Raw genomic sequence first — 27,123 nt, forward strand, 5'->3', positions numbered from 1 at the left:
AGATTCCCATCCAAACCCGCAAAAGGAAACAGAAGGGGGGAATATGTCTCTAAATGGATTAGGCTTAGTGAGATGCTGTGCAGGTTTTTCAGGTTACACGGAGACAAAGAAACACACAGTAACAGTTTGGACAACACGTGGTGGAGCCCTCACTTTAGACAGTCGATTATGGCATAACTTTGGTTGTCCTTGCTCAAATGTTGGCTCCCAGACATGACCGGTGTCCCCAATCCCCTGTCAAAAAGGTTTGGTTTAAAATAGTGACCCAAAGGGGTGATTTCTGTAATGTGGGGTGCATGCCTTCCCCTCCAAACATGCGCATCTTCCTATGAGTCATGAGCCGTTTCTGGCTCTTGGAGGATGTAGTCGTTTGCCTTTTTTAAAGACCTCGCCAGGAAGAAAAAAAACGAAGACAGAAGAAATTAATCTCTCCGCAGCTTGGCAAGTCGAAGCAGGCTCCCGAGCTCTCGCGTGCGTCACCCAAGTTGGTGGGTCTGGGCTCGGCGGGACTCGCTGTTTGCAAATGAGGACGTCCGCGGCTTTGGCACACGGTGAACATAATGGCCTTGAAAGAATCCCGGAGACAATGCATCCGGCTCGAAACCAAGGAGCCGAGATGAAACAACACCTTGACAGCACGAGTTGTAGAGATCGATCCAAAAGGGTTTTTCGAAGGCACGGATCTGTGACTAGAGCTTATAATCTATGTTAATTTTATCAATATTTGTATGTATGTATTTTTATCCTTTACAATTTTATCTTGTAAATGGCCTAGAGCATCGTGGATGGAGGGCGATTAATAAGTAATTAAATGATGATCATGATGATGATGATCATACGCCATCTACTCCGTGTTAGCAAGACAAGACAAAATATTTTCCCGGAAACGGTGTATTAATATAATCATATGGTAAAGGTTTAGTCCAGTTGTGACCGACTCTGGGGGTTGGTGCTCATCTCCATTTCTAAGCCAAAGAGCCAGTGTTGTCCATAGACACCTCCAAGGTCATGTGGCCACTGGCATGACTGCATGGAGCGCCGTTACCTTCCCGCCGGAGCAGTACCTATTGATCTACTCACATCTGCTTGTTTTCAAACTGCTAGGTTGGCAGAAGCTGGGGCTAACAACCGGCGCTCATTCCGCTCCCGAGATTTGAACCTGGGACCTTTCGGTCCGCAAGTTCAGCAGCTCAGCGCTTTAACACACTGAGCCACCAGGGGCCCCTTTTATCTACAGTAGAGTCTTACTTCTCCAACATAAATGGGCCGGTAGAACGTTGGATAAGCGAATATGTTGGATAATAAGGAGAGATTAAGGAAAAGCCTATTAAACATCAAATTAGGTTATGATTTTGCAAATGAAGCACCAAAACATCATGTTATACCACAAATTTGAAAGAAAAAGTAGTTCAATAAACAGTAATGCTATGTAGAAATTACTGTATTTACGAACTTGGCACCAAAATATCAAGATGCATTGAAAACATTGACTACAAAAAAGCGTTGGATAATCCAGAACGTTGGATAAGCGAGTGTTGGATAAGTGAGACTCTACTGTACTTACATTGTTGTTTTTTAATTGCTAGGTAAGCAAAAGAAGCCTCTGGTGGCACAGAGGGTTAAACCACTGAGCTGCTGAACTTGCTGACCGAAAGGTTGGCGGTTCAAATCCAGGAAGCAGGGTGAGCTCCTGCTGTGAGTCCCAGCTTCTGCCAACCTATCAGACTCACCTCTTCCAAAGCAAAGCAATAATGTGGGTCACATTATTGCTTTGCTTGGCTATCGGAAGATGGGTCCTGTGAGACGCCGGTTGCGGAAACTGAGTGTCGACTTCTTCCGTGACGACTTCAGAAAACTTGTTCATCATCGGCAGAAATGTATCCAATTGTCTGGTGATGCTGTGGGAAAGGGAATAGTGGTAGTTGATGAGCACATTCTAAGGATTATTTCTGCGTTTGATTTATTAAAATATCCCCATCCAAACACAAGTAACGAAGGCGGAGGCATTACTTTTCATTCAACCCTTGTAAATACTGTAAATAAATAAATAATAATTTTGCCGATTACTGATGAGCTGGCTCGATGCAATACGGCGGCAGATGAAGGCGGTATATTGAGATCTGTGAAAGCGCTCCGGTCCAAATGTCAGCACTGTTGACATTGGGGCAGATTTCTCCTGCTGTCGATTCTGAAATGGCACATTGGTTGGCTTTGCGTAAAAGCTGTGACCTGACTCGGAGAAAGGCAGCATTTTGAAACCCCAAATTTTGTGCCAAGGACGAAACGTTGGCGTGACAGAAGGCAGTAGGAACTCCCCGCCAAGTAGAACAGAAGCAAGAGCTCAAGGGGTTTAGCCATTCAGATGTGACAGAGAAGCGGCCAAGGAGAGGAAGAAGATTGCTGGATCTCTGCAACTAAGCTTTTCCTCCCGTTATCAGCACAAGCGAAACATCTCAAACCCTTGCCAACATTCTCCTCCTTGCATGCTTGCTTTAACTTTGCTTAAGATTCTTAAGGGCCGGGCAGTGGCGCAGCCGGTTAGTAGCCAGCAGCAATAAATCACCACTGTCCGCAAGTTCATTGATTCGAAGCCTGGGTTGGGATGAAAGCTCCCGACTGTTAATAGCCTAGCTTGCTGCCAACCTAAGCAGCTCGAAAACAGATGTGTCTGTAAGTAGAAAATTCTTAATGCGGGGAGGCTAATTTAACTAAAAACCGCCAGCAGCATGCGGAAAGGAATGAGGAAGTACTCCCATCACAAGGACTCGGCGTCACAGCGGACAATGAAGCGGTGGCCGGAATGAAGCTGGAAGATGGGGAAAAAAATGTTAAATAGCCTCGACTGTCTATATATGTGGTATGCCGGATCATGGCATTGAACGTTTATCATGTATATGTGTGCATTGTAATCCGCCCGGAGTGAGAAGGGCAGAATATATTGTATATACTCGAGTATAAGCCGAGTTTTTCAGACTGAAAAAGCCCCCCTCGGCTTATACTCGGGTGAGTGTCCTGGTTGGCTTATATTTGGGTCAGCTTATACTCGAGAATCTATAATAATAATAATAATTATTATTATTATTATTATTTTATTTATATCCCGCCTCCATCTCCCCCGAAGGGGACTCGGGGCGGCTTACAGCAAAATCAAAATACAAGCAATGATAAAATATAAAACATCAAAAGACAAAAACAAAAACCAATAATAAAATATACACAATAGGTGAAAAAACACAACACAGAATTAAAACATCAAATTAAAAACAGTGAGGTTGCAATAGTGGATAAGCAAGGTGCACATTATGAGTAACAAATTCGTAAATAGATAAAGTGCATTATGGTACATTTATTGTTTTTCTCTATTATTATTGGTATTATTACAATTATTATTTTTCTCTATTATTGGTATTATTACATTTATTATTTTTCTCTATTATTGTTGCTACTATTACATTTATTGTACTCTATTATTATTATTAATACATTTATTATTTCACTCTGATCTTATTATTATATTTATTATTTTACTCTATTTATTATTAGGTGTATTATTTTCCTGTATTTATTATATTTTATGACACGGCAAACAAGATAGACATGCTGGATTTCCTATCACAAAATCACAAGTCGAACTCTTCCCAAGTGTCTAGGACTGTGTGATGTGTATGTGTCCTGTATTTTTTATTATTATTATTATTATTATTATTATTATTATTATTATTACTACATGTATTATTTTACTCTGATACATAAGCACATTTACATTGAAGAAGATGAGACTAATTATTTAATCAGAGTTGGACAATCTTATCTTAAATTAGAGCTTTATGTAAATATTCAAAAACATTTAACCTACTGATGCCTCAATTAATGTAACTTTATTGGTATCTGTTTTTATTTCTGAAATTTACCGCTCTCGGCTTATACTGGATTCAATGTTTTCCCAGGTTTTTTTGGTGGTAAAATTAAGTGCCTCGGCTTATATTCGGGTCGGCTTATATTTGAATATATACGGTATCTGGTGCCTTTAAGGAATTTCGCCTGCGCTCGTTGTTGTTTTCTTGTCAATGGTCAATGCTTTTAACCACTTTACCCCCCCCCCCCCCCCAAAAAAAAAACTCTATCGATCGTTTCTATTTTTAACGATCGCAAGGATATGCATTTTTAAGCTGCCGGTTTTAATCTTTCCAAATTGGGTCGGGCAAAATAAAGGTGGGCTATAAATAGAGAAATGACAAAAATAATACAATAATGCCACACAGTGCTTTAAATGCCTTGTCTCAATCTAGAAGGACATTGTAGCTTCAACTGAGGGTTTAAAAATCAGAGAGCTCTGATTTTGGCTAATATGCTAAAGAATACTAAATCTGGGTTGTCGTGCGTTTTCCGGCCATGTTCCAGAAGCACTCTCTCCTGACGTTTCACCCACATCTATGGCAGGCATCCTCAGAGGTTGTGAGCTATGTACTAAATACTAAATCTCTCCTCAAACTGCAAATCCCAGAATACTATGGGTTAGAGTCACAACAATGAGAATGGCAAATTGTATTATTATTATTATTATTATTATTGTTATTATTATTATTATTATTATTATTATTATTATTATTATTATAGTCCATCCTTAAACTTCTCCTTGCAGCTGCTGCCCTCTTCAGGAAGAAGAGGGGAACTGCAGGAACTCTCCATGGTAGACAAATGCAATATTGGGGCCAAGGAAAGAAGTCAGAAGGCAAATACACACAAGAATGAATCCATGTCACAATGGCAACTGACAAAAATCTCCAATCCATTGGGGTTCACAGGTCAATAGAAAAATAACACCATCTTTTTCAATGTCTCTTCTCTGCATCCATCCAATATTACAGTATCTTCCTGGAAGATCTTCAAACAGTCCACAGATCTTTTCCACTTAGGCCCAAGTCGAGGATGTGAAGGAGCAGTGGGTGGGTGGGTGGGTGGGTGGGTGGGTGGATGGATGGATGGATGGATGGATGGATGGATGGATGGATGGATGGATGGATGGATGGATGGATGGATAGATGGATGGATGGATAGATAGATAGATAGATAGATAGATAGATGATAGCTGGACAACAAATGATAGAAGATAGATAGATAAGACAGCTGGTATATGGATGAGATAGCTAGCTAGCTAGATCAGTGGTTCCCAAACATTTTTTGACCAGGGGCCACTTTGACAATGGTCCACTTTGACAATGGTCCACTTTGACAATGGTCCACTTGACCATGGACCACTTTGACCAGGAACTTTGACCAGGGACCACTTTGATGAGGGATCACTTTGATGAGGGACTACTTTGACCAGGAACTTTGACCAGGGAACACTTTGACCAGGGACCACTTTGACCAGACAAAGCTTTCGCCAGGGACCACTTGACCACTTTGACCAGGGACCACTTTGATGAGGAACCATTTTGACCAGGGACCACTTTGATGAGGAACCACTTTGACCAGGGACTACTTTGACCAGGAACTTTGACCAGGGACCACTTTGACCAGAGAATGCTTTTGCCAGGGAACACTTTGACCAAGGACCACGTTGACCAGGGACCACTCTCCAACATTAGTACCAAAAGGGTTACGAATCAGTTTTTGGTCAACTTTGGATTCAGTCTGGTTATTTGGGGGGCTGGTTCAAAAAATTGCATTGGATAGACCACATCAGCTCTCGTTTCTGATACAGAACATATACCATCCAGTAGTCCGCCAGCTGCTCTCCCACAGAAAACCATATTTAATAATCTAGAGCTGATGTGGTCTATCCAATGAAATTTTCTGAATCAGCATCCCAGATAACCCCAGGAACAGGTCTCAAAACGAAGACATCAAGGCGCCCCTGCTTCCAGGTGCCACATGAAACGGCTCCGCTCAGGGAGAGGGAGGAGGAGAAGCAGCAGTCAGGAGGCTCACAGCAACCCAGTGATTCCAGCCATGATTTTCACTCTGAAAATCCACTCTGCCCAAGGGTGCTGAAAGACGATGCCCTCCAAAGTTTGCCTTCTTAAAATGAAAAACAGACACCGCAACCGATTCCTCTTTACAGGACACAATTTATTTGGCATTTGGATGTCATATCTCTCACAGCATCTCAAGAAAAATAAAAGATTAGTGTCACCTCGTCCCCACCTTCCTCCTCCACCACCTCCTCTCACATTTCCTTAAAAAAAGAAAGAAGCAAAACATTAAAACGTAAAATGTCACAGGGACTGAATTAATTACAGTATCAAATTTCATCTCTACATATTATTCCATGGAATATCAAAATCTTTACTCTTTTTTTTCATTATTATCTTACAACGCACAGCTACAGTTCAGTTCAGTCACAAATCGAGGACCCCGGGAGGGGGGCGAGCCGCGTCCGCAGACACAGCCCTGATTGAAAGCGTTCGGGGGGAAAAGAAAGGTTTAAAAAAGCGAAGTCTTGTTGGTTGTCTTGCACAAGCACACACACACGCACACACAGACCTCCAAGCCATACAAGAATCCAGCATTCAGTCCACAAAACTATGGAAACACCAACAAAACCTGGATGCAAGAAAGCTGCCTGATATCAAGTCAAATCATTGGTCCATCTAACTCAGTCCCATCTCCCTTGGTCCTTTCAGATGATCCTAGACTACAGTGTTGAGGTCCAAGATGACCCAAGGGTGAAGACCACCGGTTGACTGGGGTGGGATGGAGAAGTTGTGACCAGATGTGGTTTAATTCCCATTTTCCAGAAGCCCTGTAGTCAAGGATGATGGGAACTGACCCTTCTCCCCATAATATACATGTAGGGACATAAGCTCCTTGACCTTGGTCTATGTTGACCAGCAACAGCTCTTATCAGAAGGGCATTGGGCATTTTGATAGCCTAGACCACTCTTGGGTATTTCCGTAATGTTTCCTGACTCACAATTATAATAATAAACTTTATTTTTAGCCCGCCCTCTCTCCCCAAAGATCTGAACCAGATCTTCTAAGTGAAGACATCACCCTGAGAGTGACAGAAATCCCATCCGTTAGGAATTGTGAAAGCTTTGGAGGACCAAAGGTTGGGAACCACTGCTCTAAACCTAGGCCTTCTGGTTTCTTTTTTAGAGAGAACACATCTCTAGACCTTTTTAGGTCCTCCAGAACAAGTCTATGGTCAACATCCACTGGAAGTTGACCATAAAACTGGAGGATCTAGAAATGCCTACAGAAAAGTGTTCTCGCTAAAAATCTCTAGATCCTCCAGTGCGCTTTTACAGCCAGTTGGAGTAGACCACAAAGATGAACTAGAAGGCCTACAAAGGCCTAGACAAATGTTCTCAAAATTTCTAGGTCCTCAAGTACAAGTCTATGGTCAATCGAAGTTGACCACAGAGTTGCACCAAAGGACCTAACAAAGGCCTAGAGAAGTGTTCGAAGAATCTCTAAGTCCTCCAGTGCAATTCTCTGGCCAGTGGAAGTTTGTGGTCAACTTCCACTGGCCAGAGAATTGCACTGGAGGACTTAGAGATTGTGCTGGAAAATCTAGAGATTTCTCAAGAAAACATACTACCCAATTCCATGAAGAATCAAATTTGCAAAAGTTAAACCCACAAATGTACTAAAATCCAACCCATTTGTCCAAAACAACATCAGTGCATCCTTCGACATTCATATGTTTATTGACAAATTTCAGGTCCCCATACAGAGCAAAAGTTTGTCCCTACATAAGACTATTCTTGGTGAGACCTCGGAGAGAGATAATCTTGAAATGAGCAGGCAAAATACTCCAAAAGACACAGCAAAGTATGTTCTAGAAACAGTACTCTCAATAGGAATGACACAGGAGATGGAAACCCATTCAGCAGACTCACTGAACCAATGCTGCTTACCTAAGTGCTGACTCGATTGATTTAATGGACCAACTCAAGGCTAACTGACATGATTTCAGATGTACCACTTTCGACAAGTTGCTCCCAAAGTTTGAGGAGCGGTTTTATTTCAGTTACTGGAATGGTGGCTCCAAGATGAACCAATAAATACGATATATTTATGGCTCCGAATAGCCCAGATCGAGAGATTTATGCAACGATATTGCCAAAGCTTCTCTACTCAATCAACTGTTCTCTCTCACACAAATTTTGAAGCAGATACAAGATGAAGCCTGCAAAACCTGGAGTGCTTTTCTAGCCAAAATGGGGAGAAATTAGATGAACTTTTCCCGTGATGTACTGACTAGAAGTGGGATTTGAGTCTATTTTGCAATGCTGAACTGTTACAAAGCAATGGGAGTTTGTCAGTCAGCTCTTGGGGAAGGTACAATGGCACAATACCTGTTAAGTGCCATATACAAAAGCTCTTCTAATCAATAGCTGGTACCTATGTGTTGGACTACAAATACCATCATCCTACACAGCAGTCATAGTCTAACACACTCGTGAGGTGCCAGGTTAGGGAAGGATAGTATAAAATTGAATTTCACAAAGTTACGTTTCTGGATTATAACTCTCAGATTCCCCTGCCAGAATGTCTACTAGTAGAATTGCCCGAGGATTGATAGTTCCCACCCACCCCAAAGTAACATTTCCAATCCCTGTTCAAAAGTATTATGGGCTAGCTTATTGTTTGCCTTCCTATACTTCCACATAAGACTGGTCATACAACTGAGTCCAAGAACCACCTCTGCAGCCTGGAGCATTTCTCCGCTCACATTCTGGTTGCGCTTCCTTAGGATCGCAAACAACGATAGTATACACTGGAACAATCAATACTTCCCATGCTCTCTCATTCTCTCTCTTACACACCTATAAAACTAAAGAAATAAGTCAGTACATACAATGTATAAAACTCATGAGTGTGCTAAAAACGCACATAACCCGCTTTTATGTTTTTATTTTGTGTTTCTCCATCCTTCAGTATCAGACCGACGCCGAAACGGCACTTCCGCCTGCGACGGCACTCACAACTCCGAGGCAATCTCAGCAGCGAAAGCATACCATCCTTTGTTACTCATGATTCAAGAGAGACAGGGTCTGGTTTGCCTTCAGAGTCATGTGGCAATTTCTGCTGCCGTCCAGAGGACAGAGATTCCCACGTGCCAAGACCTTGCAACAGCATGCCATTTGGCTGCAACAAGGGCGAGCGCCTTTCAGACTCCAGGTTCTTTTGGACGACAGCTCTCATAATCCCCCAACACTGGAAATGATGGGTTAGGGCTAAGGAGAGGTGCAATCCCAAGGGGCCTTGATGGCCAAGGTTGCCTTCCCCAACCCCATTTTCCAAGATTTCTACAGACCTCTTTCCTGGGAGCCTGTAGGCCAGTGGGCGGCCAGGACTGAGATGGGAGGAGTTACGAGCTCTGAGGTAGGGCTGAGCTTCTATCCCTGTCCTGCGGAGCCTGCCAGGACACAGGGGGCGGGGCTAGAGGAGGGGGCGGGGCCTCTTCCCAAGTGCCTGACGGGGATGAACCTCTATACCCTGCCCCTGTGTTCTAACAAGAGTCTCAGGAGAGGTATAGAGGCTCAGCCCTGTCTCACGCTCTTGGGAAGAGGCCCCGCCCCCTCCCCTAGCTCTGCCCTCTGTGTCACAACAAGTGCCTCAGGAGAGGTATAGATTCTCAGCCCTGTCTCGGGCTCTTGGGAAGAAGCCACGCCCACTCCCCTAGCTCCGCCCTCTGTGTCCCAACATGTGCCTCAGGAGAGGTATAGAGGCTCAGCCCTGTCTCAGGCTCTTGGGAAGAAGCCACGCCCCCTCCCCTAGCTCCACCCTCTGTGTGCCAACAAGCGCCTCAGGAGAGGTATAGATTCTCAGCCCTGTCTCGAGCTCTTGGGAAGAAGCCACGCCCACTCCTCTAGCTCCGCCCCCCCGTGTGTCCTAACAGGCGCCTGAGGTGCTCAGCCCTGTCTCCGGCACTTGGAAAGAGGCCATGCCCCTCTCTGGCCCCACCCCTGTGTACTAATAGGTGCCATCATCACCCCCCTGGATCACTGCAGTGACCACCAGGGGACGGTAGCACCCACATTGGGAATCACTGCTCTAGGCTGAAGGAGAAGAGAAATCGAGTGATTCTACCAAGAAAGAGCCCTGTCTACCAGAGCTCCCAAGACAGTGAATTTCCTAGCAGTGATCTTCCAATGTGTTTAGGTCTGCTGCATGTTGATATTGCCTCCGGCAGCTTTGTGATTGTTTGCAACTGATTATCACGGGGCCATTTGAACCTCCAGAGAAGTTCTAAGCCAATTTAGGTTACTGATCCATTTCTTTCGGGGCAAGAGGCCTTCCGCAGTCAAATCCGCAAGGTCAGATTCGAGGATCTGGCCCTGTCCTGAGCGACAGCTCTACCTCCGAAAACACAGCCTGTGTGTGAGGGTGAATCCCAGTTCTGCGAGCCAACTGTCTGCCAACATTGTCTACGGAAATATACAGGGAGAGGGAAGAAAACCAAATTTCAACCGAATGGGACGCGTTTGGTGTTGAGCCAAAGTGGCCTCACGACTCCCTACCATCACCATCAATGTTCCTTTCCTGTCCCTCGAGGCTACTTGCCTTTCATAAGGCAACAGGATCATATGAACAAAGGAGAGGAGTCAAGCCTCCACAAGCAATCCCTGGCTGACAAAACAGGCAAGCGTTGGGGAAATGCCTCCCAATTCGATTTGGAATCTGTCAAGTATTTACACACTTTCCCAGGGAGAGAAAAAAAGATCCCCAGAGTTGAACTTCTCAGGGGGGGAATGACATTTAAACCTGGAACGTAACTGAGCATTACTAGTCGCAAACATTTCATATTCCCACAACTAATGAAAACAAAGAGTTGCTAGGCGGAAAAGAGGGAGGATAAAAAGAAAGCCACCCGGGAGTTGAATCCCAGCTTGCGGGGACAACAGTGACTATTTATTACGCCCGAGATCCACAACTGTGTCACCCCAAACCAGCACCGTTCGTCTCCCCGCTGGGTCCTACAACGATCGCTTAAGGCTTTAACATCCATCTCACCGCTTGAAATGAAAACCAGAATGGATCGGGAAAGATCGGCAACTGCAGATGAACCATTTTTGCCTCTCAAGAGATGAGAGATCCCAACGCAATTCTTTCCCAAACCCCAGTACCGAAAAGTATGAGCCCGCACCAGATTGTGGGTCACAGATCCGGAACCGTTCCAGCACAAGAGATGCATGATTTACAGCTAGATTGGTAGCTCCAAACGCGGAGCTTCGTACCAAATGTTCCACAAACCCCTTCACACCCTCAGCATCCTGCTTCCAAGGCAGCGTCAGAAACAAAATGAAGATTAGCAAGTGCGTCCCAAGCTCTTTTCCTCTCCTTTGGGTTTCTACCCGCCAAGGATCTTGCTTCCATTCAAAGGGGCAACCGGCAAAACCAAAGTCCATTTTCTTGATGCAACAGGTTTAGGGACAGCGAACCATTGGCCAATTCGTACCTTTCTTCTCGGATCCAAAAGCGCTCCAAAATCCCAAACGTCCGCCTTTCTATTCCACAATTTACAACGGGAGAGGACAGACAAGAAAAAAAAACCCACCCATGCTTTTTTCCTCTTTAAAAACGAAAAAAAAAATGACTTTAAAAAAAATAATTCTCTGCTCTTTTTCCAGAACCAGTAGAAAAAGGGCAGCTTTTTACAATCTTTTTTTTTTTTTTCCAAGAGGGCAACCGAACCGGGATGGAAAATGAGAGCAAATTGCCAGGAGGCACAAATCTAGACTAGAACATAAAACTAGTGTTCCAAAATTGAAGTAGCTGAGCTTATTTCTGACGTTCGAGTCCACTGACGAGTGTCCACCTGCAACTCGGGTGTGCAAACCGTTGCTCAATTATTATTATCATTTTTTTTATTATTTCTGACCGGCAGTAAGGGTTCTTGTTTCTCGCGTAATTTCCTTTATACAATGGTATTCAGAGAACAGTGACTGTGTCGGCTGCCCGCGAGGGTCTCTGCCGGTGTGCTTTCGCTTAAGGGCGTATCAGGAGGGACAAGGAGGGTGCTACTGTCAGCAGAGTTTTCCAGCTCAACTGGGGAAGGTCCCACCGAAGGAGGGGGAGACTCTTCTGCCAGCGGGGAGGAGGCGTCACCGCTTCCGAGCGCCAACTGACTGTTTGGCCCGGTCTGGGAATGGACTCCATCTAAAAAAAGAGAAAGGTAGGGAGGAATCAAGCCCGAGACACCAATGCAAGGAACCCCATCAGTCATCATTTCATTCCAATATTGATGGCTAGGTCAGGCTTCCCCAACATAGGTGCTTTCCAGATGTTTGGAACTGTAACTCGATATCTTTGGGAAAAGGGACTTTCTGGACTACAACACCACCGGGAAGATTCTAGGGGTTGTAGTCCAAATGGTAACCTTTCCAAAGCTCTGGCTATTTACAATAATAATAATAATAATAATAATAATAATAATAATAATAATAATAATAATCCAGCATATCTATCTTGTTTGCTGTGTCATACAATAAAATAATAATACATACATACAATAGACATTGACAAAATTACGATCTGCCAACTGCAAAAGGCCACCCTACTGGGATCTGCACGCATCATCTGAAAATACATCACACAGTCCTAGACACTTGGAAAGTGTTCGACTTGTGATTTTGTGATATGACATCCAGCATGTCTATCTTGTTTGCTGTGTCATACAATAAAATAATAATAATAATACATCACACAGTCCTAGACACTTGGAAAGTGTTCGACTTGTGATTCTGTGATACGAAATCCAGCATATCTATCTTGTTTGCTGTGTCATACAATCATAATAATAATAATAATAATAATAATAATAATAATACAGTAGAGTCTCACTTATCCAAGCTAAACGGGCCAGATGAAGCTTGGATAAGCGATTATGTTGGATAATGAGGAGGGATTAAGGAAAAGCCTATTAAACATCAAATTAGGTTATGATTTTACAAATTAAGCACCAAAACATCATGTTATACAACAAATTTGACAGAAAAAGTAGTTCAATACGCAGTAATGTTATGTTGTAATTACTGTATTTACGAATTTAGCACCAAAATATCATGATATATTGAAAACATTGACTACAAAAATGACTTGGATTATCCAGAGGCTTGGATAAGTGAGGCTTGGATAAGTGAGACTCTACTGTAATAATAATAATAATAATAATAATAATAATAATAATAATAATAATAGCCAGAATTTGGAAACAATAGACATTGACAAAATTACGATCTGCCAACTGCAAAAGGCCACCCTACTGGGATCTGCACGCATCATCCGAAAATACATCACACAGTCCTAGACACTTGGGAAGTCTTCGACTTGTGATTTTGTGATATGAATTCCAACATATCTACCTTGTTTGCTGTGACATAATAAAATAATAATAATAATAATAATAATAATAATAATAATAATAATATAATTTTTGTATTATTAAACCATATTTGTAACTTGCTTCTCAACCCCGAGTGGGACTCAGAGAGGCCTCACATATTGGCAACAATTCAATGCCTTAAAATAACATACAATTGGACTACAACACCACCTGGAAGATTCTTGGGGTTGTAGTCCAAATGGTAACCTTTCCAAAGCTCTGGCTATTTATTTACAATAATAACAACAACAACAACAACCAGGTGACAGTCGAATTGATGAAAAACAACAGTTAAAACTCAGCCCTTATCAGGACCTCAAGATCGAACTGCAAAGGCTCTGGAAGAAACCAGTACAGGTGGTCCCGGTGGTAATCGGCACACTGGGTGCCGTGCCAAAAGATCTCAGCCAGCATTTGGAAACAATAAACATTGACAAAACTACGATCTGTCAACTGCAAAAGCCACCTTACTGGGATCTGCGCGCATCATCCGAAAATACATCACACAGTCCTAGACACTTGGGAAGTGTTCAACTTGTGATTTTGTGATACAAAGTCCAGCATATACATCTTGTTTGCTGTGTCATACTATGTCATTGTGTCAATAATAATAGTAATAATAATAATAATACTTTATTCTTATACCGACTCCATCTCCCCGAATGGACTCGGGGTGGCTTACATGGAGCCAAGTCCCGATAAAACAAGAGAACATATAAAACATCAGAATACAGACACAGCGATTAAAATCCAACACTCTAAACATAACAAAAAATAATATAAAATAATAATCATATTAAGAACATATTAAAACATGGAAGACTGGGAAACAAATGATGCTCATACACAACAAGAGAAACCTCTGGCACTTCGAAGTAGTAAGCAGGACCGGTGAAGAATTTCAGGGTCCACAAAATGGAGTTTAAGGACTGTACTCAGACCCCAGGCTACACCATACCCTTTCCTACCCTAGGATAGAACCAGGATGTTGGTTACTGGCCACAGTTCTGTGAATAGCCAGCGTCTGTTCCTGGAACAGAACTAGGATGACAACACAGCTATGAAGTACCTTGTGGAGAACAAAGAATGTTGTCGGGATTGATGGAAGCCTCGTAAGGGGGAGGCGGATCATCCGGATGCTGGATATCTGGATATTTGTAAGCTGTGTAGGGCGGAGGTGGATCGTGGAAGTGAAACGCTCCGCCTTCTCCGTCATCCGAAAGATGCAGCGGCGTCAGTCCAGTTCCAAAACCATCGGGGCCATAATCGAAGCCAGGCATCCGACGACCCAAGTTGAAGTGATGCACTACGGAGGGGACGACACACACAAAACCCATAATGTGTTATGAAGCATAGTCTTTGGTTATTAAATTTATAAGCGTTCATATATTATATGTGTGTCTGTTTATATATATATATATATATATACACACACACACACACACACACACACATACATACACACACACTATAATTTACAATAATATATAATAATTATAACATATTATAATTATTATATATTATTGTAAGTTATAGTCATATTCATAATATTATATTGTAATACAATATAACACTAATAATACAATATAATAATATTAATAATATATTATATTTTACATGTAATACAGTAGAGTCTCACTTATCCAAGCTAAACGGGCCGGCAGAAGCTTGGATAAGCGAATATCTTGGATAATAAGGAGGGATTAAGGAAAAGCCTATTAAACATCAAATTAGGTTATGATTTTACAAATTAAGCACCAAAACATCATGTTATACAACAAATTAGACAAAAAAAGTAGTTCAATACGCAGTAATGTTATGTTGTAATTACTGTATTTACGAATTTAGCACCAAAATATCACAATATATTGAAAACATTTACTACAAAAATGGCTTGGATTATCCAGAGGCTTGGATAAGCGAGGCTTGGATTAGTGAGACTCTACTGTATTACTAATAATATTACAATATATTGATACAGTACAATATAGTAATTTATTACCAGTATTGTACTATGCTAATATAATATTGTATGTAAATTTAATTTGTAAGCTGCTCTGAGTCCCCTTCGGGGTGAGAAGGGCGGCATATAAATGCAGCAAATAAATAAATAAATAAATACATATTTTTCATTATTTTGTTTTAACTTGTATTGTGAACTATCTTGGGTACCATATGGGAAGAAAGGCAGGGTGTAAAATAAACAGACACTTTTATTTCAGCAGAAGGTCCCGTGGAGGTAATGTTTGAAGCAAAATGTCTTTCCTGCTTGGATAGGGCCTCCCTTGGTGCTCAAAACTCTAATATCCCAGCCAAAATACCGTATTTTCATCTTACTCGGCGCTCAGCTGCAGGCCCAGGCAGTCCCATGTTTTTGGGCATACACGCCAGGAGTGGGGCCAATGGGGTTGGCTCAGGAGTTGGGCCAATGGGATCGATCCCATTCTCGACCCTTATCATGGGGATGGGGCTGAATGGGGCAAGAGCGAGGGCTGCTTACGGTTGGCTCCAATCAAGGACTCGATGCGCTCCCGGCGTCTCTGCCGCAACCGGTGGACCATAAAGAGCAACAAGGACAAAATAAGGAAAGAGGAGATGCAGCTCACGATGAGACGCATGCCGCTTGCCATGGAGTCAAATAAGCTGTTGCCATCTGCAAAAGGAAACCAACGGAGTAAGTGAGAGCAAGCAAAGCCATTCCATGAAGGCAACGAAAACAGGCCAAGATGGATATTTGGGGCTACGTCAAGCTGCAGGGACAGGCAGGTAATAAACTTGTTGTTGTTGTTGTTGTTATGAGGCATAAAGGAATGCATCTCCAGAAGATCTCTGCTTTCAGAAAGGCGTCTCAAGAAAGGCGCTCCTTCACAGACTTGAGGTCCCAAACTGTCTAGGCCAATGATGGGCAACCTTTTGCACTTGGTGTGTCAAAATTCACCAAAAAACCTAGCATGACTTGGGTGGTGTGTCACTTCGAGAAAAAAAAAACATAATTTCACAATATATATAGTATAAATAACAAAAATATATAATTGTAATATATAACTGCATTTAATAAATCAAAAACTATTTGCTACCATTGTTTCCATGTACAACAATCTATGGTACCTCTTGCAGCTTCCACGGTGATTTCTCGCTATTGTAGTTTCAATGTTGTCATGAATAATGAATAATATAATAATAATATAATAGTAATAATATAATAATATACTACAATCTATATATATAAAAGGGTAATGAAATTTCGGCCTAGGACAAAACAACAAAACTACACATCCCAGAAACACTAAACTACTCAGCACAACCCCTCATCCATGCCTCTACGTTCATACAACAAAAAGAAAAGAAAAATAAAGTCCTAATTAGAGGGAGAGGAATAATTGTGTTTTATCCAATTGCTGCCAGTTAGAAGGCTAAGCTCTGCCCACTTGGTCTCCTAACAACCCACTCAGCCCAGGGGACAGGCAGAGTTAGGCCTCACTTAGGCCTCTTCCACACTGCCTATAAAATACAGATTATCTGATTTTAACTGGATTATATGGCCGTGTAGACTCAAGGCCCTTCCACACAGCTATATAACCCATTTATAATGGACTTAATGTAAGGTAAAACCTTTACCCTTTACCTTAACTACCACCAATTCCTCAATACTTTATTTCCCATACCACCAGACTTCGCCACAGCAACGCGTGGCCGGGCACAGCTAGTAATATATATATGTATGTATGTATGTAATGTGAATAATTCCCATGGAGTAAACTACAAAACCACTGGACCAAATCACACCAAATTTGGCCACAAAAGACATTAGTCATTCAATCAATCTGCATGCAGCAGCGTGTCAGCAAAAATGGCTAGGCGTGTCAGTGCTGACACGCGTGTCATAGGTTGGCCATCACTGGTCTAGGGCTTTCCATCTCATGACCAGCTCCTTCAATCGAGACCTGAAGCATCCTGGCAGTCTGTTCGAATTAATTAAAATCCACATTATGTGGTTTTTATATGACGCTCCTGACAGCCGTTGAGCGGTGACATTTTGCACTCGCTGCACTTTCTGAGTCATCTTCAACAGCAGCCCCTCATCCCAGTTTTACGTTTTCAAATGAAATTGCGACAGAGATCCTCAAAGAGAACCAGAACAGGCACCGGCTGTCCACTCCAACATTTTCAGGGCTAATAAAATACGGCACCTAGTAAGCCGGATAGAAAAGCACCCAGGGTGGAATCCAATTTTAGCACAGACGAAGATCAATGGACCTTACGTCAGTGGCGAGTAACACGTCCCATGCTTTTCGATGAGCCTTTTGTACGCGGGGCTCAAATTGGTTCTAGCATCTCCAAGAAGTTCAGATCAAAGCAACGCTCTGAAACTGCACATCAAAGTCCCAGCCGCGGCTATAGTTTGGGCAGAGATGCCATTTTTTTATGTATGAGAACAGGGAGCAAGAAGAAAACTAGATATCTTTAACTTAGAATGAGGGTAGAGACAGGATCTTATTACGGGGTTCAAAAGGCAAAAGGTATGTAGTTTCAAGCTGGACAGAGAAAAATTGGGAAGAGAATCAAGAGAACTAAACTGAGACTGTTGTACTTCAGACACTTAGTTCCATATGCTTAAAAAATAAAGCTAAGGACAAAAGGGATGCGGAGAGAGATACAGCTAAGACCCTGTTTAACAAGGAAATGTTCTTACCAGGATCCAGACATGTAAACTTGCAGCACTCCTTTGGGTCTTTACGATACTGTTGACAAGTTTGCGGGCGCTCGCACAAGGCTGCCACACACATCTCCGGCTCGCCGTTGTGACACGTACAACTTAAGCAGGGGTCATCGCCTTTGGGCGTGAAGTAGTAGCCTTCGTCCACAATGTTGTCTTTGATATCCACACAAGTCTGGCCTGAAACAAGGAGGAAAAAGGATACAAATCTGTCTTTTCTTACAACAGGAGAAAAACCAGTCGGCAGAAATGACCAACCGAGAAAAGCAACTTACTTCTTTTGCAAAGGAATGACGATTTCTCATAGCAGTTTTCAGCATACCAGCTGTGAAAACCGCGGTGTCGCAGGGTTGGGAAATGGGAACACTGGAACTGGGCGCAGAAGATGTTTTCATTTTCGGACACAGACGTCGGAAGGGTCGGGTTCGGGGGCAGAAACACCTCGGACGAACCTGCGAAGACAACAAGCGGGTCATAGGAAAAGTCTGACAAAGAGATCAGGGATGAAAAAATACATCTGAAAACTTTGAAAGTGAATGTCCTTAATGAGAAGCAAAAAATCCACCAAGGACTAAAAATCATATGGTCCAGCTGAAGGTCCCATCATCCTTCACAAGAAGAGGGAGCAAGATAGCCCCACTTTCTTTATCACTGACTAAACAGTAGTCATGTGCGTGAAATTAGTTTTTCCCATGTCATCTGTTTATTTTGTTTCTTTCATTCTTTCGGAGACACGGAACGGGAAGGCCACTCCTAGTACAAAAATAAACTCAAGACAAAAGCAGGTGGGAACGGGTACCAGCTCTAAGCCTGCTTTTCGGCATCATAGTTATAGAGAGAAGAGGGATTGAACTCAGGGAAACCAGAGCTAGAAGCAGACCCATGGTGGCTTGCCAGGGTTTACCCTCCATCGCGTTTGCCAGCGGCCTTGCTCGGCAACCATGTAGGCCCGGACACTTTGGGCCTACACGCCACACGCACACTCTCTTTCCAGGGAGAGTGTGCGTGGCATGTAGGTCCAAAGCACACGAGCCTGCCAGGCCCTGGCAGGCCCACGTGCTTTGCGCCTTCATGCCACACACACATTCTCTTTCCAAGGAAACTGTGTGTGTGGCGTGTATACCCAAAGTGCATGGGACTGCCTGGGCCTGCAGTGGAGCACCAAGTAAGGAGATGAAAATATTCCTTTTTTCAGATGCGGGACCAAAAAACTCATTCGGAAAGACACCCACTGTCGGAAGTGGTGCTTGAAAACTAAAACAGAGCCATACAAATGAAACAAACAAAAACTGACAGCGATCCTATACAAATGCACAAGACTACTAAACAATAAAGAATGTCAGGTTTAATTCTCTCTCTTCGACTGTCTTGTTGCATACTGCTATTCCAGCCAAGCACAGCGATGTCGGTGAAATTTTACTCCTGTGCCAGAAATAGTGTGTATCCCCAAGATTTGCTTGTTCAAAACATGTGGCCCATAAAGCAGAGAAGTTTAGCCCACATGCCATGCATACGAACTTCAATAGAAACTTTGCTCCCTTGCATTTTGTGATGTGAAAATGTTTGTTTACACGGCCCATTATTTTCCTTCCGAAGCTCTACCAGCAGATGGCAGCGCAGCTCCAGTTTTGCATGTAAATGGGAAAGCTGCGCAGAACACCAAGCTCCAGTTGAACAAAATGCTCAAGATTTTTTCTATTCTAGCATTGTCATTTAGACTGAAAAAATGGAGGGGGGGGGGGGGGACAAAATTGGCAGCTACTGGCCTGAGTGAAGCACTGATGTCCTATGACAAAGTGCTCACTTTCCATATGGGTTCAATTCCAGACATCGCCAGATATGACTTGAAAAAAACATTTATCCAAGAGCTACATTAAGCTAGATCAGATCTTCAAAATACTGTTGGACTGTTGAAAAGTTAAATTAATGTGTAGTTTTGACCTCTTTAAGAAGACTAACAGTACAGTGCACCCAGCCCTCCAGAATTACTGGGGTTAGAGATGGAGGACACCTAAAACATCTCTCTAGAAATCTTTAGGTCCTCCAGTGTGACTCTATGGTCACAGGACTCACACAATCCTAAAGGGGTGTTGTCTAGGAATGTATAGGTCCTTAAGTCACACTGGAGGACCTAGAGTCCTAGATGGTGAGTCTTTCGATGTCAACAGAACAAAATCAGATCACATTCCACCGGTTTGGAGTGAAACCCTGGCAAATGAACACCCTTCAGAGAGGCATCAAGGATGACATTCCATTGCTAGAAGGTAATGTTGTTTGCACAAGGATGCTGCCACAAACACATGCATTAGCCAGCTTCAATCCTTAGCTAAAGAGCACAAAAACTCACCCCACCTTTGCCAATCTTACCTTTATACGCAACCTCCCAGTGACCTTCTAGAGAACTATTTCGGTTGGTGATGACGTACTGATATCCGACCCAGAACCTAGAATTGGAAGGTTTGAAAGGAAAGAAACGAAATCTCAGGGAGGAGCTGGGTAAAGCCAAAGTATTTGTTTTTTTAAATTTTAATATATTTAATTTTAAATTTAACATAAAAGAACAGTTTTAACAGATTAACCCTGAGAAACTCAGTTTTAGACTGAGGCTCAGCTCACCCAAAGTCTGAAATGACTTGAAGGCACACAACAACAACAACAACAACAACAACAACAACAACAACAACAACAATCCTACTTAACTTGACTATCTCATTGGCCAGAAGCAGGCCCACACTTCCCATTGAAATCCTGATAGGTTTACAGTATGTTGGTTAAAATTGTTTTTATTTTTAAATACTATGTTGTCCCTTCATTTACTAATATTGTGCTATGGTAATAATATAATATATTGTGTACCTGTATACATATCATATTGATAATAATATTACAGTAGAGTCTCATTTATCCAAGCTAAACGGGCCAGCAGAAGCTTGGATAAGCGAATATCTTGGATAATAAGGAGGGATTAAGGAAAAGCCTATTAAACATCACATTACGTTATGATTTTACAAATTAAGCACCAAAACATCATGTTATACAACAAATTTGACAGAAAAAGTAGCTCAATATGCAGTAATGTTATGTTGTAATTACTGTATTTACAAATTTAGCACCAACATATCATGATATATTGAAAACATTGACTACAAAAATGGCTTGGATAATCCAGAAGCTTGGATAAGCGGGGCTTGGATAAGTGAGACTCTACTGTATAACGTAATACAATATAATACTACTACTAATACAATATAATATTAATTGCATATTATGTATTCAATGAAATATTACTAATAATATTACGGTATAGTGGCATAGTACAATATAGTAATATATAATGCTATTATTGTGCTATTCAAATAATGTAATATATTGTGTGTACATACAACTTGTAAGCCGCTCTGAGTCCCCTTCAGGGTGAGAGAGGGTGGGATATAAATGTAGTAAACAAACAAACTCCCATCAGTACTTAAAGTTTGTTATGGAGGGCACATTTGCTCTGGATGTATCATCAGTGGGATCCAGTGTGCTCTCTGGCTGTAGGGTAAACTACAACTCCCACTATGGTGAGTCAGTCCCCTCAAACCCCTCCATCAGGTTGAGTTAGTTATCAGTACAGGTCCATCATTGGTGGAGGTCACAGTTTATTGGTTGTGGGTGACCTATAACTCCCAGAAAGGAAAGTCAGTTCCCCCCAAGCCCTTCCAGTAATCACATTTCGACATATCAGGCATGTGTGCCAAGTTGGGTCCACATCTATCTGTGTTTGGGTTCACAGTGCTCTCTGGATGTAGGTGAACTACAACTTCCTCAAATCAAGGTGAATTTTCCCCAAAGACCTCCAGTACTTTTTGCTGGTCATGGAGGCTCTGTGTACCAAGTTTGGTCCAATTCTATCTTTGGTGGAGTTCAGAGTGCTCTTAGATTGCAGGTGAATTATACATCCCAGTACCTACAACTCCTATAAATCATGGTGAATTCTCCCCAAACCTCTCTAGTATGTTCAGTTCCTCTGTTTGCTGTGTGCCATAGAAAAGGGTTATTGGAAAGGCAGTGGGCGGGGTCATGCAAATTTCACACAAATGGAGAAAGTAAGGAACACTGGGATGTCTGTGGTGGAGGAAACAAAGAAAATCTAGGGTGAAATTGTCCCCATTTGAAAGCCTTGGGTGGTGGACAGTATGGTGTTTGTGGAGGACTCTTGGACATGTTTACAGCACTCGCTATAACTTGAAATGTCATTGGAGGGAGGACTATTGGTGTCTCCTGAGTAATAAGAGTTCTAGTATGAGTTAAGTGGGAGTTTGTCTGTGTAAGCGGACACCCCAACCACATACATACAAACATATTTTCATTTTTATTATGCATACAGATTAACTAAAAAGCATCCCTTAGATGAAAAGCACATAGATCCAGAAAAGGATAGTGGAGTTTGGCCCCTCTGTGCCTACTCACCGACGCTGGTCCTTCCTCCCAAAGGCCTTCTCCTCGGAGTCCCACTCCTGCTGCAGGATAAACTTGAGCTCTTGGTCCGTGGTGAAGGTGGCCAGGGATCCGTTCACTCTGTGACACGTCTGCACCGCGTCCCAGTAGTTCTCGCCATTTAAGTACACCCTGTAGCAACTGGCCGTGCCCTCGTAGTGATGCCATCCTGACGGGCATTTCCCTAGGAAACATGAAGGACGGAAGGGAAACAATTCCCCCCTAGTCAGGATCTCAAACGGGTGTTACTCATGTTATACCATTACAGGCATTCCAATCTCCAAAATAATAATAATAATAATAATAATAATAATAATAAAAATAAACTTTATTTATACCCTGCCACCATCTCCCCAACGGGTTCTGGTCTCAAGCATTTCAAAGAAAGGAGACTCAAATAGTCCTTCGAAGAGGAATTCAATGAAGTTGTGGCATGTATTGCCTCCATTTGGTTTGTTTGGTTCATTATTATGGCATTGAATGTTTGCCACTTTAGTTTGGAAACTGCCCTAAGTCCCCTAGGGGAGATAAGGCAGGTTATAAATAAAGGTATTACTACTATTATTATTACTATTATTTATTTATTTCCGGTATTTCTACCCCGCCCTTCTCCCCGAGGGGACTCAGGGCGGCTTACACAACTGGCAGGATCACTACCAGTACATCATAATACAATAAAATAAGAATAAAAAAGTTAAAATAGTTAAATAACATAGTAAAATACAATATATAAAATAATAATAATTTATTATTATTATTATTTTATTATGACACAGCAAACAAGATAGATATCCTGGCTTTCGTATCACAAAATCACAAGTTGAACACTTCCCAAGTGTCTAGGACTGTGTATTATTATTATTATTATTACTATTACTGTATATACTCGAGTATATGCTGACCCAAATATAAGCCGAGGCACTTAATTTTACCACAAAAAACTGGGAAAACATTGACTCCAGTATAAGCCGAGGGTGGTAAATTTCAGAAATAAAAATAGATACCAATAAAATTACATTAATTGAGGCATCAATAGGTTAAATGTGTTTGAATATTTACATAAAGCTCAAATTTAAGATAAGACTGTCCAACTCTGATCAAATCATTATTTATTTATTTATTTATTTATTCATCATTTAATACATTTATATCCCGCCCTTCTCACCCCGAAGGGGACTCAGAGCGGCTTACAAATTAAATTTACATACAATATTATATTATTATCAAAGCACAATACTGGCAATAAATTACTATATTGTACTATATCAATATATTGTAATATTATTATTATTATTATTACATGTAATATATAGTATATAATTATCATTATTATATTGTATTATTCTCATCTTCTTCAGTGTAAATGTGCTTATGTATCCTTTTAATAATAATAGAGTAAAATAATAAATGCAATAATAACAATAATAATATCAGAGTGAAATAATAAATGTATTAATAATAATAATAAAAATAGAGTGAAATAAATGTAATAGTAGCAGCAATAATAGAGAAAAATAATAAATATAATAATACCAATAATAATAGAGAAAAGTAATAAATGTACCATATAAGCTGACCCAAATATAAGCCAACCAGGACCCTCACCTGAGTATAAGCCGAGGGGGGCTTTTTCAGTCTTAAAAAAAGGTCTGAAAAACTAGGCTTATACTCGAGTGTATACAGTATTATTATTACTATTATTACTATTATTACTATTACTTATATTACATTATTGTATGACACAGCAAACAAGATAAGACATGCTGGATTTCGTATCACAAAATCACAAGTCGAACACTTCCCAAGCGTTTAGGACTGTGTGATGTATTTTCGGATGATGCATGCAGATCCCATTAGGGTGGCCTTTTGCAGTTGACAGATCGTAATTTTGTCAATGTCTATTGTTTCCAAATGCCAGCTGGGATCTTTTGGCACGGCACCCAGTGTACCCATCACCACCGGGACTACCTGCACTGGTTTCTGCCAGAGTCTTTATCATTATTGTTGTTGTTGTTGTTGTTGTTGTTGTTATTGGAGATGTATAGAGCTAAATCCCCATAGCCAGACACAGCGTAAGGACATCTTTCCTCAAGATCTCCTTGGATCCTCCAAGGGCCTTAGCAGATGATGTCACCAGTTTGCATCTGGCTACGGGAAATAGCCAGACATCCCTATAATCCTCTCCATTAGCAATGGAAAGGATATGGAGGGAGTGATTTCATAGCACATCAAGGGAGGAATACACACACATGTATAAGGTGAGCTCACACTTGTGTATGTCTCTCACAGCGTATAAGAAACAACACCTTGGAATTTTAATTGAGGCTGTTTTGCAAAGTGAATTATTTCAACCGGCCTCTTCCTAGACCTCTATGGGTCAACCAGCAACAAGAGAACTTGGAACCTGCACCCAGGTCTGCAACTTACTGCTAAACCGAACCGGCTGTGCCATGTTGACCGTGTGAAAGCGAGTGGTGTCCCCGCCTCTTCCACGATTGTGCCGGGAATCCATGGCCTCCTTCCCATGGTAGCTCCGCTGGTCCCCCGTAAAATCTAGAGCAGAAAAGAGGTGCATTCATGAAGTCACAGGGAGGAAGGCAAGCTTGATGTTTGTATGTCCATATCACTAACAGATGGGTTCCTGCAAATGATCTCCACAGGGATTAGGCTCTACCCTTGGAAAACAATCAGACTCTGTCACGGGTGATGATCTATAGATAGATATCCACTGGGGAGAAGTTCGCGAACTACTTTTTCTGTCAAATTTGTTGTATAACATGATGTTTTGCTGCTTAATTTGTAAAATCATCACCTCATTGGATGTGTAATAGGCTTTTCCTTAATCCCTCCTTATTATCCAACACATTTAGGGCCATTTACCCTAGCACTCAAGACCTGGCTCTTTACTAGAGCTTTTAATCTATGTTAATTTTATCAATATTTGTATGTATGTATTTTTATCCTTTACAATTTTATCTTGTAAATCGCTTAGAGCATCGTGGATGGAGGGCGATTAATAAGTAATTAAATGATGATGATGATGATGATTTAAAGATGTTTTTAAGATGTTCTTTAAATTGTTGATTTTAGCCGGTTCTTGTAAGCCGCTCCGAGCCCTAGGGAAGTGGCAGCATATAAGTTTGAAAAATAAATAAATAAATAAATAAATATTCGCTTATTCAACATTCTGCCGGCCCGTTTATGTTGGATAAGTGAGACTCTACTGTAGTACCATACTAGAACTCAATGACAGAACAGTTATCAAACTCGAAATGCACCAATTGTGTATTTATATGTACAGTAGAGTCTCACTCATCCAAGCTAAATGGGCCGGCAGAAGCTTGGATAAGCGAATATCTTGGATAATAAGGAGGGATTAAGGAAAAGCCTATTAAACATCAAATTAGGTTATGATTTTACAAATTAAGCACCAAAACATCATGTTATACAACAAATTTGACAGAAAAAGCAGTTCAATACACAGTAATGTTATGTTGTAATTACTGTATTTACGAATTTAGCACCAAAATATCACGATAGATTGAAAACAGTGAGTACAAAAATGGCTTGGCTAATCCAGAAGCTTGGATAAGCGAGGCTTGGATAAGTGAGACTCTATATATGGTATATTTATTATTATTTTTCTATTATTAATGCTTAACCCTTTCCTATTCTTTTCTATGGCACACAGCAAACAGAGGAATTGATCAGCAACTGAACATACTAGACAGGCTTGGGGATAATTCACCATAATTTATAGTAGTTGTAGGTACTAGGATGTATAGTTCACCTGCAATCTAAGAGCACTCTGAACTCCACCAACGATGGACCTGAACTCCCATGACCAACAAAAAACATTGGAGGTCTTTGGAGGGATTTATAGGAGTTGTAGTTCACCTACATCCAGAACGCACTATGAACCCAAACAATGATGAATCCAGACCAAACTTAGCATGCATACTCGATATACCGACATTTGAATACTGGTAAGTTTTGAGGGGAATTGGCCTGGACATTTTAGAGTAGTAGGTACTGGGATGTATAGTTCACCTGCAATCAATGAGCTCTCTGAAACCCACCAATGATGCATCTAGAGCAGGGGTCCCCAAACTTTTTATGCAGAGGGCCAGTCCACAATCCTTCAAACTGTTGAGGGGCCAAATTATCATTAGAAAAAAAGTACAAACAAATTCCGATGTACACTACACATGTCTTATTTGTAGTGCAAAAACAACAAGAACAATGAAATAACAATAAAAGAGCAATACAATATTTAAAAATAAAAACAATTTTAACCAACATACACTTATCAGGATTTCAATGGGAAGTGTGGGCCTGCTTATGGCCAATGAGATAGTCAAGTTAATTAGGATTGTTGTTGTTGTTGTTGTTGTTGTGTGCCTTCAAGTCATTTCAGACTTTGGGCGAGCCAAAATATTGAACTATACCACTATACTGTAATATTATTAGTAATATATAATTAATACTATTGTATGGTATTATTATTATTAATGTGATATTGTTTTACATTATATTATATGTATATACAATATATTATATTATAAAACTGAGGGCGGGGGCCAGG

General features: G+C 41.3%; 1 protein-coding gene across 4 annotated transcripts in view; it reads right to left on the reverse strand.

Moving 5' to 3' along the window:
* Positions 1–6,054: 6,054 nt before the first annotated feature.
* The window catches only part of dgcr2 (DiGeorge syndrome critical region gene 2), a 50,289-nt gene continuing 29,220 nt past the window's right edge, over positions 6,055–27,123 (reverse strand). For 2 of the 4 annotated variants that reach the window (XM_008117342.2, XM_003225141.3), the window contains 8 exons: positions 24,966–25,091; positions 22,512–22,722; positions 20,427–20,503; positions 18,335–18,511; positions 18,036–18,239; positions 15,843–15,995; positions 14,412–14,648; positions 6,055–12,117 (listed from right to left, as the gene is read on the reverse strand). In XM_008117342.2, coding sequence (XP_008115549.1) covers positions 11,876–12,117; positions 14,412–14,648; positions 15,843–15,995; positions 18,036–18,239; positions 18,335–18,511; positions 20,427–20,503; positions 22,512–22,722; positions 24,966–25,091 — 1,427 coding nt within the window. In that variant the 3' untranslated portion in view covers positions 6,055–11,875. Of the gene's footprint in view, positions 12,118–14,411; positions 14,649–15,842; positions 15,996–18,035; positions 18,240–18,334; positions 18,512–20,426; positions 20,504–22,511; positions 22,730–24,963; positions 25,092–27,123 lie in introns of all 4 variants that reach the window. The other 2 variants (XM_062958760.1, XM_062958761.1) reach the window with 1 other exon arrangement.

This window comes from Anolis carolinensis, chromosome X (assembly GCF_035594765.1).
Source record: "Anolis carolinensis isolate JA03-04 chromosome X, rAnoCar3.1.pri, whole genome shotgun sequence".
In the NCBI taxonomy this organism is placed as follows: domain Eukaryota; kingdom Metazoa; phylum Chordata; class Lepidosauria; order Squamata; family Dactyloidae; genus Anolis; species Anolis carolinensis.